The 23,282-nt window shown below is 40.6% G+C and overlaps 2 protein-coding genes across 4 annotated transcripts in view; one reads left to right on the top strand and one right to left on the bottom strand.

Moving 5' to 3' along the window:
- Window positions 1-12,919, top strand: part of slc39a11 (solute carrier family 39, member 11) — a 112,089-nt gene extending 99,170 nt beyond the window's left edge. For both annotated transcript variants that reach the window (XM_086140421.1, XM_086140420.1), the window contains exons 6-10: window positions 504-671; window positions 8,634-8,703; window positions 10,918-11,016; window positions 11,103-11,261; window positions 11,726-12,919. In XM_086140421.1, the coding sequence (XP_085996547.1) occupies window positions 504-671; window positions 8,634-8,703; window positions 10,918-11,016; window positions 11,103-11,261; window positions 11,726-11,804 (575 nt within the window). In that variant the 3' untranslated portion in view covers window positions 11,805-12,919. The remainder of the gene's footprint in view (window positions 1-503; window positions 672-8,633; window positions 8,704-10,917; window positions 11,017-11,102; window positions 11,262-11,725) is intronic.
- A 273-nt stretch (window positions 12,920-13,192) lies between these two features.
- On the bottom strand, window positions 13,193-16,435 carry LOC147214726 (ankyrin repeat and SOCS box protein 12-like). Of its 2 annotated transcripts, none has more exons than XM_086140558.1 (3): window positions 16,370-16,435; window positions 14,740-15,513; window positions 13,193-14,295 (listed from the first exon to the last, which is right to left on the bottom strand). In XM_086140558.1, exons 2-3 carry the CDS (start codon window positions 15,497-15,499, stop codon window positions 14,144-14,146), a joined length of 912 nt encoding a protein of 303 aa, XP_085996684.1. In that variant the 5' UTR covers window positions 15,500-15,513; window positions 16,370-16,435; the 3' UTR covers window positions 13,193-14,143. The 2 variants fall into 2 exon arrangements, with proteins under 2 accessions (XP_085996684.1, XP_085996685.1); XM_086140559.1 differs by lacking the exon at window positions 16,370-16,435 and adding an exon at window positions 16,335-16,362.
- Window positions 16,436-23,282: the final 6,847 nt, after the last annotated feature.

Below are 23,282 nucleotides of genomic sequence, written 5' to 3'. Positions count from 1 at the left end.
GTGCAACCTCTTGGTCCAAAACTCACATTCTCTCTCTCCACAGGCGGCTATTTGAATAAACCTTGTATTATAGTTAACCTCTAAGAAACACTTGTGTGTATCCCTGCAGAAAAAAGATATTGTGAGCTGAGGTATCTTCAGTCCCTGGTGCATTAACTTCGCTTTAGACTAACACTTCTTGCCAAATAATAAATGAGGCTTAGACTTTCTGGAATGAAAATTGGTTCTTTGACCAGTATACTTTTGTAAATTGACAGGAAATAGTTTTTTTTTTTTTCTCTCTCTTGCTACAGGCTTTTGGACACAGCAATAAAATATATAACCTGTTGACTCCTTTAATTAAAAGTAGACAATACAGTTGCCACATGTGACTTGTACTCTAGCTCCATCCTTTGCCAACAAATTTGAATGACAAGGCTTTTTACATGTTATTTATTGTACTGCTTATCTGCAAGTTAATGTTGCACATTGTCACCGTGCTTCCATTCTCCTTCTTCTCGTAGATAAACTGGAGAACGGGGACGTGTCATGGAGGCGGAGGGGACTTCATTCGGATGGCTCCAACGGACAAGAAACGGAAAGCAAACAAGAGGAAATGGTTGGCCAGACAGGGAGCAGTTGGAGACGCATCCTGCTCCTCATACTCGCCATCACCATTCACAACATTCCAGGTGAGATCGAGCCGAATGAGTGACTTTGTCAGGGTCGAGAAAAATATGATCGCTGGAGCGCTCTATATTGCTTCTGTTCTGAGTGACAGTTAACAACAACAAAAATAAAAACGCTGGACACAAATGAAGCTGTAGCTCATTGAATTCCATTAGACTGACAGGGACTGTAGCTTGGCTAAGATGAACATCGATTCTGCCTTGTGTATCAATTCAAGCTGCAGGATAGCGTGTAGAATTGGAAGAAAAAACTAAAACTCTGTCACAACATTGGTCCTCAAATCCTGATGAAATAATCACAAACATAACATGCATCAAATGTCTGTTCATGTGCAAAGTGTCGTAATGTTATTATGATACCTCCAGGTTATTTATCCAATGCAATATCTCAAGACTTACTTCAGTAGGAAGTCATCATTAGGCCATTCTGAACCTTAACAGTTGATGATAGTAGATTAGCAACAATTATCTGCCCTGCTCTCCGTTTTGCTCAATGTTAGTTGTTAACCTGCACACATGATGGGAAATGATAAAATCTCCTGCGATTGTTTTATGGTTTACTGCATTACATGCATTATATCTCGTCATTGTCAACCTAAATGAGAACATGCAGTTTGCGGTGCAAGGATGATTTTTGCACCGTGGTTTGGTGTTTCTTTGAATCAACAACAGCTATAGGATCTCCATGCATAGAAAATTATTTGTTCCAAAACGGTGTGTGAAATATGAATTAGGAGATTGTGTATGCAAGGAGAACACCATAGCAACTGTCTCTCCATGAAGCACTTCACTTAATTCGCAATTAAATGTAAAAGGTCAGTTCATTTGGGCAAGCTCAGAGTTAAGTTTAATTATTGTAGCATCTGCATGCAGAAAGTGCTTTTCAATCAACACGCACAGATCAGATCCGTACACAGAGGCATCTTTTTGTAGAAGGGGATACAGTGAGGCCACGTGGGCTCATCATGACATCCACCCCCATGCTGTGCGTACCCCAAATAAAGATAAACAAAGCTAAATGAGTGCCCTAGACTGAAATATGATTGACTGACCGATCAATAAATCAAACCTTTCTGTGCAATTCTATATAAAGGGGACAAACAATCCAGATTCTGTCTGTAAGGGAAGAATCCTAGACAGAAGTTACAGTACAGAGAACACAAAATATTGCATCCATTTTGACAACAATGAGTAAGCCATTGCTTAAAAGCATGGAGTTGCCCTCTTCACCTTGGCAGTGCATTCCAGACATCTACTTCTCAGTGTCATCAAGACAAAGGATCTAATATTTGACTCCCACCGTAAACTTGCCACCCTCCGACCACACACACTCATCCGCATCCAGCCGGGAGAGATGACTTAGACCTTGAAGTGCCTCACGGGACAATGAAACCGAGGAATAATCTCCGAACCATATCTTTAGACGTGGCTCTCAGACTCAGCCCAGAACCCCCATCTGTTTGACAAAGGTCGCTCTAACGGACAGAACCGAGCTAACCTGCTAGGCTTCATCAATAACACCTTCCCATAGTGACAACAGTAAACAACACCCGTCATAACCTCCACTCTGTCTTCTCCTCTCCGGCCCCAGATAAACCAACTATCTGCGGAAAGGCACGTTTCAGGAGACGTTTATGCCCCCAGCTATGAGCCCTGGATGGGAATGCTGTAACCAGACTCGGGCGGTTGCGTGGTGTTTTTATTTTTACCTTATTTCGAATTTCGCAACCATGTTTTTGGTGCTTTTTGTGCGCAGCAAAGAACATCGATCCCCTCTGTGCAAGACTCAAAGGTATGCCTCTGAATCTGACATGCCTGTTAATCAACAGAGTTATTATTTTCAACAAATATCCAAATCGTTTTGTGCGGTAGGTGTTTCTCAGATGTGAAACTGAAAAGGAAAGGACTGAACATTTTTTCCCTCAGTGCCAGAATGATAGATGAAAAGGAAAATTCATTTTTATTGTATATTAAAATCCATGTTTAATCGCATCTTTTCTTTTCTTTTATTTATAAAAGAAATGAAAAGATGTTTATTGTAATTTCTGTATCTGGAAGCTAAACTCTCTGATCTAAGAGGCATTTACAGTTTTGTGTTGAATTAGGTTTGGGCTTAGAATAGACACAAGTCCATAAGTAAACGGTGCTTAATTTCAAGGAGAAGTCTTGAGTTCATCAAATGCTTGTTTTACTTGAACATAACATTCTTATCATACACTACACTACACTTACTTGACTAAAACTTATTTTATAAAGCGGCACTGAAAAACTTACTATACCTTGATAATTATAAGGAAGGCACAACCAGAATGTGTCAATAGTAGCACCCTGTTGTATTAGGGTGTTTTCGTGCAATTTGTCATCCTAAATTACAGTAAGAGGAACCTATTTGGATTCTTTGAAGTGGTTATCCAGTGGCAATCATGTTATTTACCATTACCTACAAACACACAGAGACACCACTGTGATATAACCCCATTTTGTGATTCAGCCTGATTAGAGGTCTATTTTTTCCCCAAAAATTGTCATTGTCACGCTTAATTTTTAACAGTCTTAGACACGGTCCCTCCGAAAATCCGATCCCTCACCTTCGGAGGCACGAAGGCCAGACTCTTCGACTTGAATGCGATCATCAGCTGCATAATAATACCGCCATCAAAGAGGCTCTGAATGCTCGGTGACTGCGCAGTCTGGGCCCCGACGATAGTGCGGTGATGGCCCATCAAAATGAGCAGGAGGTTGCTTTCCCTCAGCGCTCGGGCTGATCGTGGGTCCCGTGATGGATGGAAAGGGGTCACTGTCAGTTCGCTATCTGAGCAGTTCGTCTCATCGGCACAAGACAAAGGCTATCAATCAGATTGTGATTGGGAGGTTTTTTAGAAACACAAGGAGTGAGGAAAATGAAACGATATATGGAGACTGGATGTGGGGGATGTGAGATGAGTTTTTTTTTCTTTTCCTGGAAGCTTACACACACACACACCACTGTTAACACAGAAAACAAAAATATTTCTGAAAAGTTGGGGCATGATTTTATATGAATTGCTTGACAGTTTATGTATCAAAAGCAAAACAAAACCCATATTCTTTGGAGGTTGTAATCAGATACCACAGGGACGGACAGGCAGCATCACAACGCAAATATCAATATCTCTGTTTGATTTCCAACCTAATATATATGTTGCGTTTTTTGGAGTTTAATTCTTTAAAATCAGTGCCAAGTACAAAGCCGATGGACGTGATCAAAACATAATACACAGGTTTCATAACGCCCCGCGTCATTGACTGATGGAAAGGAAAAGTACATTTTAACTCTAAACAGACAGACAGCCAAAACTTACACGCGTCACTTGTTGCCAAGTGTTGCAACCATAACATTAAACAGAGTGAGGCATTAAGGCACTGTAGGTTAAATAAGAATCATAGCCTGGTTGCCTCTCAGGAGCAAAGTTAGTGGACTGTAGCAATGAAACCCCCCTCAGTGATGTAGGCCAACGCTCCTTCACAACACGTCCCTCACTGTTCAATAGAGAAGCAGGACATACTAAAGGTCATTTTCCACATTATAAAATATTCTCAGGATTTAGCTTCAGGCAAGGTAGGGAGAGATCTGATCTTGCAGTCACACAAGGCTGTCAGTCTGCATAGGTAATATTAGCTGTTTTTCTTTGATTCACTCGGAGCACTGTTCTTCGACTTATTTCATTTTACGGAGTCAGTGTCTTTATGATCCTACAAGAGGGTAAATGGCTGGCAAATAAAATGGACAACATAAAAATGAAAAATGCATTTTTTTTTAATCAAAAAAGTCGGTTTGAGACTGACACAGATAAAACAACAGACATCCATTCAAAATGTATAGCATTAATGATGGAAGCCATTTTACGTTATCATTATTATTATTATTATTGTTGTTGTTGTTGTTGTTATTTGAAATGTAGGTTTACAATGTAATTGTCTTTTTTAATCTCTCTAAAAAGAATTACAAACATAATATTTTTTCTTCTAGGTGAGGATCATTTTCCTGTTCCCCTAGTAATAGCAATGGCAGGGGACTTTATGACCCAAAAAATATGGAAAAAGAAATGTCCAGCTGATGTAAAATCTGACAGAGCAACCGTAGGAAAAAATAAAAATATGATAAATTATGAGAAGATGCTGTGAGGGGAGGCAGAATAATGGGAACCTCTGTGCAAAATGAGTGTGTGAACAGCTGAGGAGAAGAGATTAAAGGGACATCCTATAGAAATGAGTGGATGCTGTGACAATGGGCTGTCAGCAACAGTGTTTTCAGCCTGGCTTAAAACAGCATAGAACATTAAGCAGGAATTTCAGAGGTCCAACTGTTTCACACATGGAGATGCATTCAATACACAGACACACACGGAATTTCATTTCACACATATCTTGCCTAAAGCCAGCCTGAGTTATTTCTTTGTGGAGGAAAAACAGACATATGAAAGAATTATGTAGCATCTTACATTTTTCTGTACGAGATGGAGAGATGATGTTTCTCAGTATAATAGCACCATTATATTTTTACACCTCCCATCAGTTTGTGTGTGTGTGTGTATGTGTGTGTGTGTGTGTGTGTATGTGTGTATGTGTGTGTGTGTGTGTGTGTGTGTGTGTGTGTGTGTGTGTGAGAGTTAGTGAGCGAGTGAGTGCAAAGAAATGGAATGAAGGCTATTGGGGGTTTGAGATGTCCAGGAGTCTGCAAACGCAAGGCTACGGTTTAATTTCACTGACTCACATTCAATTAGAAGGTGTCACAATTCCTCCTTAAAAATATAAAACCGAGGACACGGACACGTCTCAGCCGGTAACCTCTGTTCTCATCTGAGGCTCAGAGCTGATTTACCACACTATGAGACATATTAAATGCATTTCTCTGGACAGTTTGATGGCCCGTATGTTCTATCTGCATGTTGGTAGTTTGCTAATAAACTAATGTGCTGGCTTCTTAAATATGCTTGGCTGCCACACTTGTCAAGGCTGTAGCAATTGATTGTTATATTTCAACGCATAGGCATAGCCCTTTCCAGCTCTGTCTGCAGTGCACGTTCATACTCTCTGGGTGGCACCATGCAGTGTAAATCAACCAATCAGCAGCTTTGCTCGGCAGTCTTGGGATTTATTCCTTCTTTTCATCATCGACATGGATATACAAGTACACCAGATATCTTTACGCACCATTACTAATATTCACATATATTACTGCTGCACATGGGTGCCAGCCTCAGTTAGAGAAACCCACCTCTTATTTTCATTAAATAACACAAATGAAAATTCAAATGTTATATGACTATTGGAATTTAAAGCTCAAACATATAAGTAGCTATCTAGATACCTAAACCCATATTTTATGTTGATGTTAGTTGTTTTGTACTGCATCTCCATTCAATTCAATTTTTATTTATCATATATTCAAATAATTTGAATGCCATTTTATTATTTCATAATAGCTGCAGACCTCAGCGTCCAGCCATGTTTTATTTCGCTGGTCTAACTTTGTCATTTTGACACCATTAATGTACTGCACGGGGAATCCATTAAATCTTAAATTACTTAATTTAAATACGGTTTGGGACAGCATTGTGACATGTGGGGGATGTGAAATTCTTTGCCGATGGCCAATGCCAGAGTACGACGCCGCAGCTGGATGGTTCAATGTTGACCTCTTCCAACCTGTCACTCAAAAGATATATGAATCAAAAAAAAAAGAAACGTCTGCGCTGTCTTGGACTTTGACAACTCTCTGAAGTCACATCAGTCACATGTCAAGTGTCAATTGTGAGAGCGCTGATGTGGATCCAAGATGATACACAGAATCAAAACTGTCCACATGACCTTCTTATTCTCCTTTAATGGCACCGAGATGCCAGCAAAGATACTCAAATATGACACTCAAGAGAAAAGTTTGACAGCTCTTTGGCTGTTTACTGCTCCTTCATTAAACCTGCTTTGGAACCGACGCTTCCAGCTCAGTGGAACTTTGAAACATCTTCTTACATTTCCAGCTGCGCCTGGTTATAATACCATAAATTGAAAAAAAAAAAAAAAAGACAAGCCAGTATGATTTTATATCACTTATTTATTTGCCTGCGTCTGTTTTTTTTTTGTTTTTTTTTTAAATCAACGATGAACTTGACATCGTGCTTTTCCATGTAATTTTACTTTAACTTTAGAACTTTAACAACAAAAAGCCCTCGTGATGCTCTTGCATTTTGAAATGGGTCATCATTTAGGACCCCCCCCCCCCCCCGCCTCCCAACCCTGTCTTTCGCTCACCGCTCCAGATGCCGAACCGCTGACACTCTCTCTTATTTTTCATCCGAGGCTGGGGTCTCTCAGCCCAAACACAGTTTCGACTGGCCCTGTGGCAACTCAGACGGTACCAGAGGATTGAGATTGCTAATGAACGGGGGCCGGGGGTGAGAGCTTCAGTCTGCCGGTAATGAGGCGATGGGGACTTGATTAAACCCTGTGCGTGTTGTTATCATAGGTAATGACAGGCGTTCGATTAAGATGAAGGGGCCTCTGGGCTCATACAGTCTGCAGCTGCACGGGGATCAGGGTACGGCTATCTGAGCAGAACATTAGCAGGGTTTCTCTTCTCTGCTCCTTTTATGCTTTATCTTAACTTGTCATTTCTTTTCAGTTTTAAGTGGTTTGGTTGGATGCCTATAATTAAGAATTCAGATGGCGTTAATACAAGGCAATGAAGAAAAGTTGAACACAATCATTGGATGGAACATGAGTGGATGACAATTGCCCTTTCTAGATATAGAGCTTTAAACGCAGCACTTTTGTTTGAAACTGTCTCCTGCTTATTCCCCTAAGGAAATAAAAGCATATAAAGCATGTAAGTCTAAAACACATGGCAAACTTCACAGCAAATATTAACTTTTTTTTTTTTCCTTGACCAGCTCATTAGTATGAGCTTCACATTTTTTAACAGATGCAACCCTTTCAAATGAAATGTTTGTTTTAGTCAATGAAAAAAAGGGACAAAACGGGTGCAACTATCAAAAAAAAAATCTGTTTATGACAACCATCATTCCCCTGTTGGTCCCCGACATCTAAAACTTTAACATCATTCATGAAGTTTTCTCTGTTTGCTCAGCATTGTAAAAGATATCCTCTGACGCATGAGACATAATTTGTTTTTTTTTCATCCTTCGGATGATATTTGAGCCGTGCGTTTCCTATTAACTTTTTGACGTATGAAGAAAGAGTGTTCCCGGTCTTTCATTTTCATTATAAATATGTCAGTCTTTGCAATAGAAACAGTTTTGAACAGAGTGAGGTCCAGTGGAATTTGGCCTGTTCATTTCTTTTGTGATAGATTTAGATCATTAGGGTAATAAAACTGTCGCCTGCGTTAAGATCACACTACAATCCAATGAACTGCTTGAAGCTACAACTGTCCGCACTATTATGTAATACCCTGAGCTGTAAATGTAAACAAAGTTTGTAGATCAGCTTTCGTCTGTGAGACGCCGCTTGATTTTTAAATAAAAGTGAAGGGTTTGAATGCAGCACCGGAGGACAAGCATATGTTTCCACTTAAGTTACTACGGTAAGTATTCAGCATGATTTTCAAGGTTTGTCAAGCCCAGTTAGCAAATGAGTTTGATGTGTGATCACCATCAAGTGAAGGTTGAAGGATCTGGACCGAAGCGCATCACTTTCTGACAGCGAAATGAACTCATTGAACCTCGCCACTTGTTATCTCCTCCATCGCGACCAACATCAGGAAGCTGGTGCTTCGAGGACTGCATATGGAGATAAAGTAGTAATATAATATAGTCCCATCAGCTGCGGTCAAACACGGCATCCTGTTCGAGGGGACACGATGTCAATAAGTGTTCATTTCCGGTCGGGTTATTTCACCGAATGCTCTTTCTGCTGTGCGGCTTTCACATAAGACATGGATCAAACGTGTTGCGTTTCTGTCTTCAGAGGGCCTGGCTGTGGGCGTTGGATTCGGGGCAATCGGAAAGTCCTCATCCGCTACGTTTGAGGGCGCACGGTAAGACCGATGTCTAAGCGCTGAACTCTTGGCTTCCTCTGATACCTTTCCACATCCTTGAATACAGTATGGAAAAAAACTAATGGAAAAAAAGTGACTTCTATGACATTGCCAACAACATGAAGACAAGCAGTCAACTTCCTCACACTTTAGATGTACTATAAGACCACGTCCCCTATTTAGGCGTGAAAGACATTCCAGAAAGAGTGAGAAAAGACAGTTCAGTGTGAGTGATGAGGTGAAATAGTTCAGCCCTGATGTGATTCGAAACATACAACACGAAGAGCTGATTGCAATCACCACTCAGCACAAATAAGGAATCCAAGGAAGACCTAACTCCTTTGGAATTGACAAACGTTCGAAGACAAAGATGGAACAAATGTGGATATTTTCGGCCCTCTATTACGTAGGATATCGTCAAAAGATTCCAGGGAACTGGTTGATTTTCAGGCTGAACATGTGTTGATCCTTCAGGCCCCCAGCTGCACTGGAGAAGAGTCATTCAGCGACGGCTGATGGAAACACGTGGGCTCGGGAAACGTGTAAAAATGCTTTTTTTTTTTTTTTTTTTTTAACAACAATGCAAAGTTACACCCTGACATTCAGAAGAACAATCGACTGATCCAGGCAGGTCGGGTCTTAGATGGACCATCTCACGGTGGAAATGTTGATTGCGATCAGATGAGTCAGCATTTAATGCCTTTTCTTGGAATCCGGACAACCAACTGAAAACCTGCCTAATCCGCTGCCTTACGTACCAATGCTGAACCCTCGAACTCTACGAATCAATAATCCTCCTGGTCTGAACTCTGGTGTCCTTTTTGGGGAGAAACTAATGCCGTGTGCTTTGAATCTCAAGGGGAAATGGACCATCAAGTGAGTCCAACAGAGGGAGATCATTTCTGTCTTTGCACTCACGAAGCATGATTGTCGTTGGTGTTGCATCGAGGCTTCGCGCAGGGACTGCTTTCTAGGGTCGTCCATTAGCCCTGGTCCTCCCCCCGCAGTCATTAAGACAGGATGAAAAAATGACACCTCAAAAACATTTTCACACCTGATTTTTCAGTCCCAAATGGAATAAAATATGAAAAATAATAGCTGTCTTAGACGTCACAGTGACAATGTGGTTAGCGCACCCGCCTCACAGCACGAAGGACCCTGGTGTGAAAGCCTTTTGGAGTATGGAGTTTGCATGCTCTTCCCGTGTCTGGGTACGTTTTCTCCAGGTTCTCCGAAGGTTTGCACCCACAGTCCAAAAGGAAATTGTAAAAATTGGCCAGATGTGTGAGCGGGCGAAGGAATGGTTGTTTTTCTCTATATGTGGCGGGTGAATCCCCCATCCTGGCCGATGACAGCTGGAATCGGCTCCAGCATCCCAGCGACCCTAAACCCTAAGTGCAGGATAAGCAGTAGATAATGAATGAATGAATGAATGAATAGCTGTGTGACAGTAAAAAATTAGTTATTTCTTCATTAGTGCTTCTTTTTAAATTTGGGGAAAGTCATCAAAGTAACATTAAAAATCACCAACCTATTATTTTTTTTCTTTTGCCTTTTTTATTTACGGTCACCCTACCTTCTTCCGAATTGCGGTTGCAGAATAAATATATTTTATATTTCAATATATCTACACAAAACAATGGTTTTTAGTAAGACTGTATTTCGGAAAACTGTGACTTGTCGATTCCATTAGGAAACCAAATTTATGTTGGGATCGAAATAATACTCTGCACGTCTATATTGGCTGCTGCTTCCATCTAGTGCCTAAAGTTTAGTACTGCAGAACACTAAAATCTGAAGTTGTGCCATTGGAAGCTCATTTCAGAATCAGAAATACTTTATAGATCCTTTAAGAAAAGGTGTGATCCTAGGAGCTCCATAAAGAATTAAATAAAAATAGATAAACCAAAATGAGATGAACAAAAATAGATAAACAAATATAGTACCCTTTTTGGTTTGTTGTTGTTGTCATCGTCACAACATATTTTCTTCCTTCTAATTTTATTTTTATTCAGTTCACACACACACACACACACACACACACACACACACACACACATGCACACACACGCACACAGATTAGTGAAGCCTTTAGGTCAATAACCATTTAGGCAATACTTTAGGCAATACATACTCCTATGCTCTCATGTTATCTGAATTTCTAAATTTAAATGCCTTAAATTTGCATTTATATTTATGAATTCATCTCTGCAGGAATTTAGCCATTGGTATTGGCATTCAGAATTTCCCGGAAGGCCTTGCGGTGAGCCTGCCATTACGTGGCTCAGGTGTCTCCACGTGGAAGGCGTTCTGGTAGGAAAATATTGATGTCCGAATAAAGATGTCTGAAAATAAGACCGTCAGTTCAAGCTAGTAAAGCCTCACTGTTGTCCTGCCAGGTACGGACAGCTGAGCGGGATGGTGGAGCCTGTTGCCGGGGTGATGGGCGCCCTCGCCGTGGTTTTGGCAGAACCTCTGTTGCCGTACGCGCTGGCGTTTGCTGCTGGTGCCATGGTTTATGTGGTGGTGGATGACATCATACCTGAGGCTCAAGTCAGGTGAGAAGGAACATGAGCATGTCTAGTTAACAATTATGGCATTCTTCTTTCTAATTCTAATTTATTTATTTTTTTTGCACTAGATGTTTCAATAATTCTCTATTCATTTTTATTTGATTGTTTTGCTAATTTTTTCAGTGAATTCCTCAGAATAAATGAAGTGAATTAATTAATGAAGAAGTTAAAATTAATGTGATCATTTTATTGTTTAATCAACAGCATTTTCCAAACGCGAATGTAATAGATTCTTCAAAACAAAATTATTTGCTTTGAATTATATTGATTTTAAAAATGTATGAAATATTGGAATTCAAAATGAAATGTCTAATATATTTCCGTCGTATCTTTGACCATGTTCTTATTCTTATCCTAAATTCCACAGAGGGTTCCGACCCATTATTTCGGGAGCCACTGATGTAAGCAAGGTGTTTTAAATATGTCTTTAAATATCTCTCTGTCACCAGCGGGAACGGGAAATTAGCATCCTGGACCTCCATCTTGGGCTTCGTAGTCATGATGTCACTGGACGTGGGGCTCGGCTGAAGCTTCTGCGACAACAGTCACCAGGTCAACAAAACCCTCATGAGCTGTGATGTCATCACCAGGCTGCAGACCTCAGCATGAGGAAAAATGGGGACCAAATCAAGTTTTTTTAATTTGAAATTATGTTCATTATTGATAAACCTTTTTTTTTTTAACTGCTTTTCCATGACGAAGTAGCTGCAAGATTCTCGAGCTTTAAGGATTATGTTTTCCACCCGCACACGCCACCCACTCAGAGTTGCCGGTCGTCATAGCAAAGCAGTTTGGTGTGGCAGTTTCTCCAGTACGACACTTGGGTACAAAGTAGGATGTGAAGGGAAGGTGCTTCTTAATTTTTGAGAACACCTCAAGATTTCCTGATGGATTCACTCTTACCAGTCAGAGGTCTGATGTGATTTCAGCTTCAATCCCGCTTCAATGGGAAAATACTCTAACGAGTACCAAGTAATCCAAGTACCTGAATCTAGACTTAAACAGCATTTGGAGTCGTACTGTGCAGTGGAAAAGCAAGTTTACACAGAGCAATAGATTTGTAGTAAAGCTGACTAAATTTTTTCTCAGCAGTCGTTTGCTTCCAGGCAGAATTTCATGAGCTGGTGAATGTTTGCCTGGACAATGAGCGCTTTTTGACTGGTCACTTTTGAAGGTAAAACACTAATCGTTTTTTTTTTTCTGTTCCGTCATTGAAGGCCATACTTGAATTTTGTCGTTTGGTTTGATAATTTATTGAAACCAATGAATGATTGGGTTGTTGCTGAGTTCTGATTCCATGTAACGTGATTTATAGTTGAATTCAAAGATTTCTGCTGTTTTCGTTTTTTTTTGTTTTGTTTTTTTTTTTAACTTGAGAATGAAAAAAACTTTGTGGGTAACCTCGGAGGTTGACTGCTTTTTTTACTGAAGTGTTCTAATCCAACGTACATTCAGTATGTTAGTCTGGGATTATGGGATTAGTAATTTATGGCTGGGCTAGAAGAAGATAATGGTAGCGAGCCTTATCATGATACCTGTTCAGGTCTGGAAACCATGTGCCAAATAAACATCAAATAAATGATTGTTTGTGCGAGCATCAATAATGGTTGTTAAAGCACTTGAGGATTTTATGCAATGTGTTAATGTTTGCTATCTGTCTGTCCTTCTGTGTGTTTCTCTGTCTGTCAATCTATATCCTTTTTTTAGGTCATTTTATGTAAATCTTTACATTTGATTGCTACTGAATGTTCCTTGTCTATTGTGTTAAAAAAAAAAAAAACATGTGCAGGGGCATTTTAATACTGAAGTTCACTGCTATCATAGTCATACATTTATCTGAGTTCTACTCGTCATTCATATTCAATAATAATAACACAGGAGGCAGGGACACACAACCCGCACACGAAGCAGTTTTTTTTTTAATTTAATTTCTTTCTACACATCAAAAATACATATGGCAGTTTCATGTAGAGCTGTTAAAAAATCAGTTATTTATCAATCTTTGCACAGAAGTACAGTGGTTCATTTTTTTTTTTTTTACACAGCAAGACGGTTCCTGTTTCCATCCTGACAGCCTTCCTGTGAAAGATGCATGTTCACCCTGTTTAGTTTCTCCCAGGTTCTCTTGATTCCTCCCACAGTGCAGAAACATGGTTCATTGGAGGCCCAACTGCCCAGATGTGTAAATGAGAGTGAATGCTTGTATGTCTGTATGTGAACCCGTGATTGGCTAACTGTGCAGGGTGACAAACTACAGGATAATTGCAACCGATGTTGAATGAATGAATGTACTTCTTTTCCAGGTATGGACGATCTGGACGCCAGACAGTTTCAGTTTTAATAACTCGATTAACTTTTAGCTTTTCTCTCATGTCTTCTACAGCTGAGGATTATTTCTGGTGAACTTGATCTTCCAATCTAAACTCTTCTCATATCCCAGAGCTCTCTGGAAAAAAGGATGAACCAGTCCCAATTTTACAAAATTAAGAGCTAAATATGCAGCCTATCTTGAAATGTACTGTCTTCTTATCATTGTGTGTGTTTAGATCTTTCAGGTTATGACTGGTTGAGTTTAATCAAGCAACACCAGTCAAAAGTGTCGACATTCGCTGAGTATTAGTTCGTCTGAAGTAAAGGGACCACTGACCTGTGATAATCATGTGACAAGGCAGCAGTCTGGCTGCAAGGGTGAGAAAAAGAAAAAAACAAATGCATTTCGAAGCGATTCACATATTTAATGTTTCAGAGTCAGCCTCATGAGACAGAACATTGTAAGTCCTTTTAAAAAATAAAAGACAGTATGGACACAGTGCAGATAAAAGTAGTGCTTCAGCGGAGATTAAGATTCACATGAGCTGCCTCTGGGGTCACATAATGCTGACCGGGACCGGCTTGTGTTGCAAAAAGTGGATGAGACTGGTAGGCATTTCCAGCTGCTCTATACAGTGGATCTTGTTGATCTTTTTGAGGTGTCTCCTCACGGCCAGTCGGCACTGAGAACTCAAGGCCTTAGGATTTCCTGGAGAGCGAGGAAAAGGAGGGTTTAGGTGGGATATCAGAATTATTACGTAATTCAAACCGATGAGGAGGGATGCGGAAATATTTCCCGGCGTAGGAACACTTCATTTGGTTAATACATTGTGTGTGTCACATGTATAATATAATTCCAGCAGTTTTAACCACTGATCACATTTAAAAATAGCCTACTTTTACAATGATAGGACTGAGAAAAACAGATTCCCACTATTTGCTGATTTTCTATTTAAAAGATCTTGTGAGAAAATGAGTTTGTTGAAATATTGCTCCAGTTCACGTTATAACCATATAAAGAAATGCCCTACAGTATACATCAGAAAGTATTAGATCACAAAAAAAGAGACGAATCATGTATAACATTAACAGTAGATACAGATCGTCCTACAAGTGATTTGGGTCACAGCGGACCTTTTCATGCTCGTCTCACCTCTCTCGTGCAGCAGCAGCTCTACAGCCTCGTTCTGTTTGGTGGACTTCTCGATGATCAGCGTGGGGAGGTAGACGTTGGCGCCGAAGTCTATGAGGAGCTGGATGTACTCCACGCCGCAGCCGTGCCTCAGGCACATCTCCAGCACAGTCTTGGGCTGCTTGATAGAGCTCAGCAACTTTGCGTCAGTGCAGTTGTAGTTGGGGTCGGCCCCATAGAGAAGCAGCAGCTTGAAACACTCCATGTGTCCGTAAACAGCAGCCAGGTAGAGCGGCCCGCTCGACACCCTGGCACTGGACGTCCAGAGCAGGACCTTAGAGCGTGAGTTTACCTCCGCGCCGTGATTGAGCAGCTCCCTCAAAATGCGGACATCTCCCTCCCGCGCAGCGGTGAGGACAGGGGAGCAGTTGTTGGACGAGCTGCCATTGGGGTTGGCGCCGGCTTTAAGAAGCGCTAAGACACAATCCAAGTATTTTCCGCGTACGGCGGCGAACAGTGGCGTCTGCGCCTTGACATCCACATTGTCTACAAGAGCACCATGGGTCAGCAGGACTTGCAAGCAACTAAGGTGCCCTTTAGATACAGCGGCATGCAGCGGCGTGCCTGCAACGCCCCAGCCGCCTCTGCAGTTGATGACCTTCTTGTAGATTTCTTGGCAGAGCATCTCATCAAGGAGTCTGTCATTGTTTTCTAACACAGTTTGCCTGAGCTCTGAAATTGCACTACAGTTCTCCTCTTCAGAGGTCCTGAACTGCAGCATAGAACCCACTGAACCTGTGATTTCACAGAGAAAAATAATCACAAAAATCAAAAAACAAATATTTATAGAGGTTAATGTTGCATCCTAATAATAACCTCGCCTGAAAGATGGTGGTAGTATTTATTTCAACAGAGCTATTTTCTTAAGGTTATTCCTGGTGATAGTTTGGTGTTGGCAGATTTATAACTAAAATTTTAATTCTATTATGAACAAACAAAGCGTGATATTTTATTCTGTGGAGTATTTAACGAGGAAGAGGTTTCTCCACACAATTCTTGAAAAGTTGTTTTCCGCGAAGTCACGTTGAGTCCCGTTATATATAAACTTAGGTTCATGCAACTCATGTTAGTGTTGTTCGAGTTCTCAACACTGCACAACTTCAGGCTAATACATTTTCACTTATATTGGTTTCTGATAACAACACTACTTAAAAGTTTATGATTAACAATAACCTTCTAGAGCGTTTGGCCCACAAATAACCGATTAAATATCATGAGTAGTAGCCATGTTGTTTTTAAGGGACGTTTACCGGCACGCTCTTTGACCAATGGGAAAATACTGAGGATGCAAAACATGTTAAGCTCTTCTCTTACTGTACCAATCTTAAACTGAAGTTTAAGAAAAACTTTTTTATAAAGCACATAAGATGCCTGTTACTGTTACGTCTTTAAATACCGTGTCGGACTCCCTGCTAATCCGTGTTTACACTAGCAAAGATCGCTACTTTTAGCTCCAGCACCGACACATCAAATTGTTAAATACTAATCCCGCAATGTTTTTTTTGTTTGTTTTGTAAACAGAATCCTTTCATTGCTGATAACTTAAATGTACATACATAAAATCGACGTGCAGATCTTCTGTTTACATTACCTGTGGTGCAATGTCACGATGGACTACTGTTTCCGCTTCTACTTCCGGTATCCTTCCTGTTTTTCCTCGTTGTTTTTGTCTGAACGACAACGATCACTTCCATTTCACTAGCGCTCCTCAGTGGCAGGAGCCGCAATCACAGCTAAAACAAGAAAGCCTCTACGTTAGTATAAACACAAAAAGTAAGAAGAGCATGATGTAAATACAAAAAAAAAAGGAAAAAATTGATATTATTAAACATGGCAATCACATCACTTTAAAAGGTTGGAAAAATAAACGAATAAACGATAAAATGAAATAAATCACGGTCAAGATTTATTCCTTTTGATCTTTACCGTTTTTTTATTTTATTTTATTATTTGCTATCTTATTCTTTTCCAGAGAATAGGGTTAGATGGAGAAAGTTGACTCGCTGTGGCGACACCTGACGGGAAAAGCCGAAAGAAGAAGAAGAAGAAGATTCTTTATTTTAGATAGCGTTCTAATTTGATTCTTCTTAATGGGGTATTTCTAGAAGGGTTTTAGTCTTTCAAAATACTGCTCTCTGACCTTTTTCAATTATTAAACAGGGCTTTCAAATATCTATCCTTATTTGTATTGTGTTTACATTTTTTCCCACTTAAAGCACTTAATGCGGCCTGCAGAAATGTCTCTAAATTGCATGCATGTGTGTATGTTAAAAGATTATATGAGGAAAAAAAAGGTAATGGAAAAGGAAAGCTTTTTATTTTTAAAGTCTAATACAATTGTTTCTATGGTAATGGACTGACAATTCTTAGTTATGATCACCTATTTTTTGCCTGCAACTTTATGTGTGCTGTCTCTCCAGGCAACACATGAGGAATTCTGTCTTTTACGGACGAGTTTGATTCTTTTGCTTGTGCGTCACACAGCCTTTGTTCACCATGTGATGAGGTCTTGGTGTTAGAGCTCAGACAACGGGCCAGGGGCAGAATGCAGGACATAAAAATAAGACAAATCACATGAAAAAAGTGCATGAGATTTCAAAAATCTCAAGAACATATTAAAAGCAACAAGTCATGGTGCTACATGACTTGCCTTGCACCAGTGGCCTTAGGTGCATCCTGCAAGGTTTACAACATGGTAATGAGCCTCCTCTGTCCTCACTGCTTCTATGGCTGTTGCCGAGAGACAAAGAAAAAGTCACCAGGCTCTCAGGGAGCTGAGAGAAGAGGCCTTTAAAACGACATGGCCATAAGTAATAGTGTGATCGCACAATTGAGGGAGGGGGTGTGAACATTTGTGAATCTTTTGTTCAAAAAGAGGTAATGAAGGGAAGGAGAGATGGCTAAGAGCACACTGCGGATGAGCGGGAAAGCCTTGGGAAAGTGGGAGAATCCATGTTTTTACAAATGCCGATGTCTGATTTCTGCTTCTGTAGTCAAGCAAAGAGAGTTTTAACTCTGGAGGGGGGCACGATTTGCCCCACAGGATGACAGGTGCAATGGCTTTACAGAGGCTGGTTGGGATTCTCTTGGCACTTCTGAACATCATAGCTGGAGGTGAGGAGCTACATCTTGTTTTGTTAAAGATAAACGTAGGAATGAAAATAACATGTTGTCATTTCCCCAAAGCTTTGCATATGTTTGGCCCTTCCTTGGAGGCTCTTGTGTTGTCTGCAGGTCTGCGTCTTTAGATGGAGAGAAGCGGTCTCACTTTACAAAAGTAAAAAAAAAGGCATGGAATTAATATGTCAGGCTCTGGTTTTCACCCATCACAATTACAATCTCAATAATAGCATCCTGCATTTATGCTAATAGCTTTTACAGTATTTAAAGTTTGTTAAATTAAATGAATAGGAAGTTATGCATCACTTCAAGAACAGGTTGGGGTTACTAACACAGCCAATAATATATTGTGACAAGAAAAAAAATTAGCAGTAATGCAGTTATGGCAGCCATGAAAAAAAAAGATATATATACACACACAAACACACACACACATATATATATATATGTACAATGTAGGATATACAAAAGGATATACAAAAGGATAAAGAATATACAATGTAGTTTGCTGGAAACATTCAGAGCATGAGCAGTAATGATAAGAAAAGTGACTTTCAATTCATTTTCAATCACGCCAAATTACCTTTGGAAAAATCCTGCAGCTGATAGTTTGCATTTAGATTCAGGTTAAATTGATAGCTTTCTATTTACAAAATTTGCATGCAACTTTTATTTAGCAAAATTGAAAAAAACTAGAAGAAAAAAACGCTGTGAATTGTTCATATGTTCACCAACATATTTTGTGTGATGTTCTGTGAATATCTAAACACTGTACATATACATAGAGATATAGATCCAGCTGGTTAACAACAGATGCCAACGAACAGATACAACACTCTTTAAAATGCAATATCTGATATGAAGTTTCAACATTTGCTTGAAAGCCAACAAAATATCAAGCATCAATAAAAGCCATAATAGATTGCAAATATAAGAAATACTGAGGAAAAGTTAGATTTAGAACAAACATGCAAATACGAGATACTGTGTATAATTTCCATTACATCTGAGATAAAGAATTCAGGGAAATCTGCTTTTGGCTCCCCAAGTATTTTTTTTTTTTTTTTTGTAAATTTAGATTTTCACTCAAGACATACATCCTTACTGCTTACATTGGTATAAAATTTGACAAACAACAGCTTCGTCTACATCAAACACATAATAAAATCCTTTGTGGAATGATCGTTGTCCATTTCCTGTCTCGCAGAGGATGTTGATGTTCCCTGTCCAAAAAGTGGACGTACACACCTGTCCGGCCTGCGATGCTACTGGCTCTCTGAGGCAGCTGCTTCGTGGTCGGACGCTCGGGACACCTGCCGTCAGACCCAAGGAGGAGATCTAGCTACTGCAGAAGGATCAGATCTGCAAAACTTCCTCCGCAGCTCCTTCCAAGTGTACGTCCTGAGACCCCCCCCAACGTTCCCGGTGTACTGTATATCTACCCAGTAACTCCTTTGCTTTACTTGTGCATAGGAAAACCACCAAGTGGGTCTGGCTGAAGGGGCTGTATGGAGATGATTCACACCTGGGTGTGGACACAGCACGTCCTGCAAGGTGGGAAGGAGATGCTGAGAGCCAAGCGGAGTGCCCTCAGATGGCACTGGGAACACTCAGACGGTGGAGGAAGACTGGATGTGCAGGACGTTATCAGTTCTTCTGTGAGAAAGAATTAACTGGTAAGATGAGCCTTTTTTAGTCGACTCCGGGAGTTATTCTGACGTCCTCTCTCATGTCACTGAAACTTCCTTCTATGTGCAGCATCTTTACCGACTGTAGACAGTTACCTGGTAGGACTGGTTCTCTTGACCGGTATCTACACTCGCACCCAGATACCTCCTCTTCTGTCTATCCCAGACATCGGACTGCTCACTGTAGAGGTCAGTAGAGTCGTTTTATAGCCACAGGCTTTCAAATAACGCTCCTCTCTTGAGCCCATCACGGGTTGTTCTTTTGACCTCATCAGCTGTGTTTCCTAGTCACTGGAGAATTCTGCTTTGGCAGAGAAGGTCGATAACCGCATAGAAAATAGAAATTCTGAATATAATATCTCATTAAATTTTAGTCATTTTAGTAATTCTATAAGACAGAGTGTTTGAATTATTATATTATGTGTTATAATTATATCCCTGGCCATGCAAGTATGTGCTAGTTCAAGACATTCAGTCTTACGTGATGATAATCCATTATTAGTACAGCAGTGACAAAATTGCACAGTTCTCCAAGTATCAGAGGTCTGTTTTTCTTTCAGTATTTGCAAGATAAACCTCAAAGGTCACAAGAGGATTAAAAAGAGAGGTCAAGAAAAAAAAAGGCTTTTCTGCACCATTAATTAATCTTTTTTTTTTTCCTTTCATCTTTGTAAGTCTGTTCTTGCAAGCTTAACAAGATGCAGTCTAATTCAGGAGGTTACCCAAATGTTTTGGAACAGGGGACTCAAAATAAGGGTCAGAGTTTTGTGCTACTCAAGTAAGAGCAAGGCTGGGGTATCAATGTGAATTTAATTTGCGTTTGCAACATTAACTCTGAAGAATAATGAAAAATAATTTGATGTTGTTTACTGAGGTGATATAAATACACTACATCATTGTCATTGGAGAAATCAACTGATCACCACCTGGTAGTGAGCTGCCTTCAATGGTGGGGGAGGATGCCGGTCAGACCTGGCAGACCCAAACGCAATGTGAGAGTCTGTGAGGGGATGGATGGATGGATGGATGGATGGATGGATGGATGGATGGATGGATGGATGGATGGATGGATGGATGGACATCACTGTCCTTTGCAGAGCTGTATACTTTCTACTTTCCTCTTCCCCCAACCAATAGAGCTGAGAGTCAACACAAATAATACAAAACAGATAGATAGATAGATAGATAGATAGATAGATAGATAGATAGATAGATAGATAGATAGAGTTATCACATATAAGAACAATAAATGGATAAGTACTGAATATATACATAGTACTGAATATATACATTTTTATGCACAAAATAAACTGCAAGATGCTGATAGACAGTGAATTATTGGAAAGAGAGCCACAGAGCCTGTGGCAGTCAGAATTTTCTGAATCCATCTGTTCGACAGCAAAGCTGTTTCAAACCCCTCTGCTCTGATGCTGCAGTAAAACACTCCCCAAAGTGTCTGTTTCGGCTTTTGTTGATTTGTCTTCTGCTTTGCATCCTTTACGACTTGTGAATAGCGGAACTCTTGAAAAGTTCTTTCAACAGATACTTAGTTTTGATGTCAAATACATTTATCTCAGAATACAAGTGAGCTCAACACCATCAGGCATAGCAGCCTGCTGTTGAATCAAGACGTACATAAAACAGCTTCAGCCTGGCAGTTTAAACACGTATTATGTCATTTCAAATTCCTGACAGCCTGACAGTATAATGTTGACACTGATGTGCTATTGAGGTACTGTCGTCTTTAACCATGATAACGGCCATGCCTCCGTGGGTGGCCCATTCCCCCCCACAGATGCAGCTGTTCCCAGGGCTTTGGTTCACCCATGCTGGTCAGCTAACATCAGTAGAGCTAGTGGTCCAGCCCAGCCCGGTCTCTTCCCTCGCCCGGGTCCAGATCCTTCGACCCTACTGTAACCCCAACCACCACCTGGTACCTCCAGGTACTCTTTTTGTCTTCATTCCTTTTTGATATTTTCACCCCCTTCCCCACAGCCAAAATTATGAAAATAATAAAAGAGTATGAGGAAAAATCCAAATTTAATTTAACGTGTCAAAGAGAGATAACCAGTGGGCAGCATGGTGGTGCAGTGGTTCGCCTCTCAGCATGAAGGATCCTGGTTCAATACTGACAAGGGGACCTTTCTGATTTTGCATGTTGTCCTTTGGTTCTCCAGTTTCCTCCCACATTCCAAAAATATCTAGCAGGTTAATTGGAAAAAAATGGGTAAATCACCTTAAATGAGTGAGTGAATGGTTGTTTGTATGTATGTGGCCCTGCGATTGATTGGCAACTGGGCCATGGTGCACCCCACCTCTCGCCCGATGACAGCTGGGATCGGCTCCAGCATCCCCCACGGCCCTGAGTGCAGGATAAACAGCAGAATATGGATGGATGGATAGATATCTTTAACTTTAATATTATTTATTTCTTTTGATATTTACCGTTTTCATTATATTTTTATTATTAAATAGATATAATTAAACAGGGGTAATCACGTCACTCTAAATGGTTGGAAAAATAACTGATTAAACAATAAAATAAAAATAATTAAAATAAAATAAATAATGTTCAAGATTTATTTCTTTTGATCTTTACCGTTTTTTTTTATTTTATTTTTATTATTTGCTATTTTATTCTTTATTTATAAAGAGTTCTACTTTGATTTGTCTGCACTTTATTCTGTGAGCGGAGCTGCTTTCAACAAAAAGCAATTTCCCTGTTGGGGATCAATAAAGTATTCTGATTCTGATTCTGATCCCTCAACAATAAAATCCCTTTTTTTTTCCCTTTTCCCCCTGATCTAATGTTGATCCATATAATTATTGATGTTGTTTTAGTTATTTCTACAAAGTCAGTAGAGGTAATACTTCCCTCTTCTGTCCCCCTCAGGTTGTAGCTCCCTCCTTAATCCTTTCAGCTGCTGCTCAGTCGTGCCTCTGTGTAACACCACAGGGGGCTGCAGTGTGGGTCTGTACTGGTGCCACCTGCTGGAGGCCTGTCTGCCCACCACCAGTCCCTGCAGTCCATACGTCTCAGCTGCAGTGACCCGGGGCTTTGCCTTACCGCCCAGATACCCTGCAATACCTCCCTTTTACCACCTAGTGGCGGATTTTCCCTTGAGTGTGAATCCAATGACCGAACTGACAACTATAAGTGTGAGTAAGCGGCTTTTTCTGCTCTCAGTACAAGCACACGATGCTCCGAGTAAAAGATGTTCGGCTATAATAGTCTGCTTTTAACAGGTGCTCCTTCCAGGGGAGGCCATCATGGTGTACCCAGATGACATTGTTGCGATACAGCACACCCGTAGCTCTGGCACTCTTCTGCACTGCATCAACAGCGAAGCGTCACTAAATGCTCCCTGGAGCCAAAGCTACCAGTCCCTCAGGGGGCCAGAGTGGGGAGGCTGGTTGGATGGAGGCCTGACTTCCCTCCCTAAAGAGAGCCAGTGGGTGGACTGGGTTGCGTGTGACCTGAGAATCCTCTACGAGGACACTCTTCACGGAGGAACCGAGCATGAAGACGCGAATGGCTTCACACACACACCAGCGACCACACCTTGGGATTCTGCAGCGGCTGCTGCTGCTCCAAATCCGACACCTAAATTCAAGCTGAGCATCGTCCACCCGCCGGTAGACGAAAAGGACCAGATCCACGTTCAAATCAACGTCCCGTCGCTCATCGTTGTCGGG

This window comes from Fistularia commersonii, chromosome 33 (assembly GCF_037954325.1).
Source record: "Fistularia commersonii isolate RoL2024-O1a breed Wild chromosome 33, RoL_Fcom_v1.0, whole genome shotgun sequence".
Classification (NCBI taxonomy): Eukaryota; Metazoa; Chordata; class Actinopteri; order Syngnathiformes; family Fistulariidae; genus Fistularia; species Fistularia commersonii.
This window is presented reverse-complemented; position numbering and strand designations above follow the sequence as displayed.

Coding starts and splice junctions, on each gene's coding strand:
- LOC147214726 (XM_086140558.1), bottom strand. CDS start 15,499: ATGCTGCAGTTCAGGACCTCTGAAGAGGAGAACTGTAGTGCAATTTCA. Junction 14,296..14,739: donor GCTGCTGCTGCACGAGAGAG/GTGAGACGAGCA, acceptor CTCGCTCTCCAG/GAAATCCTAAGGCCTTGAGT.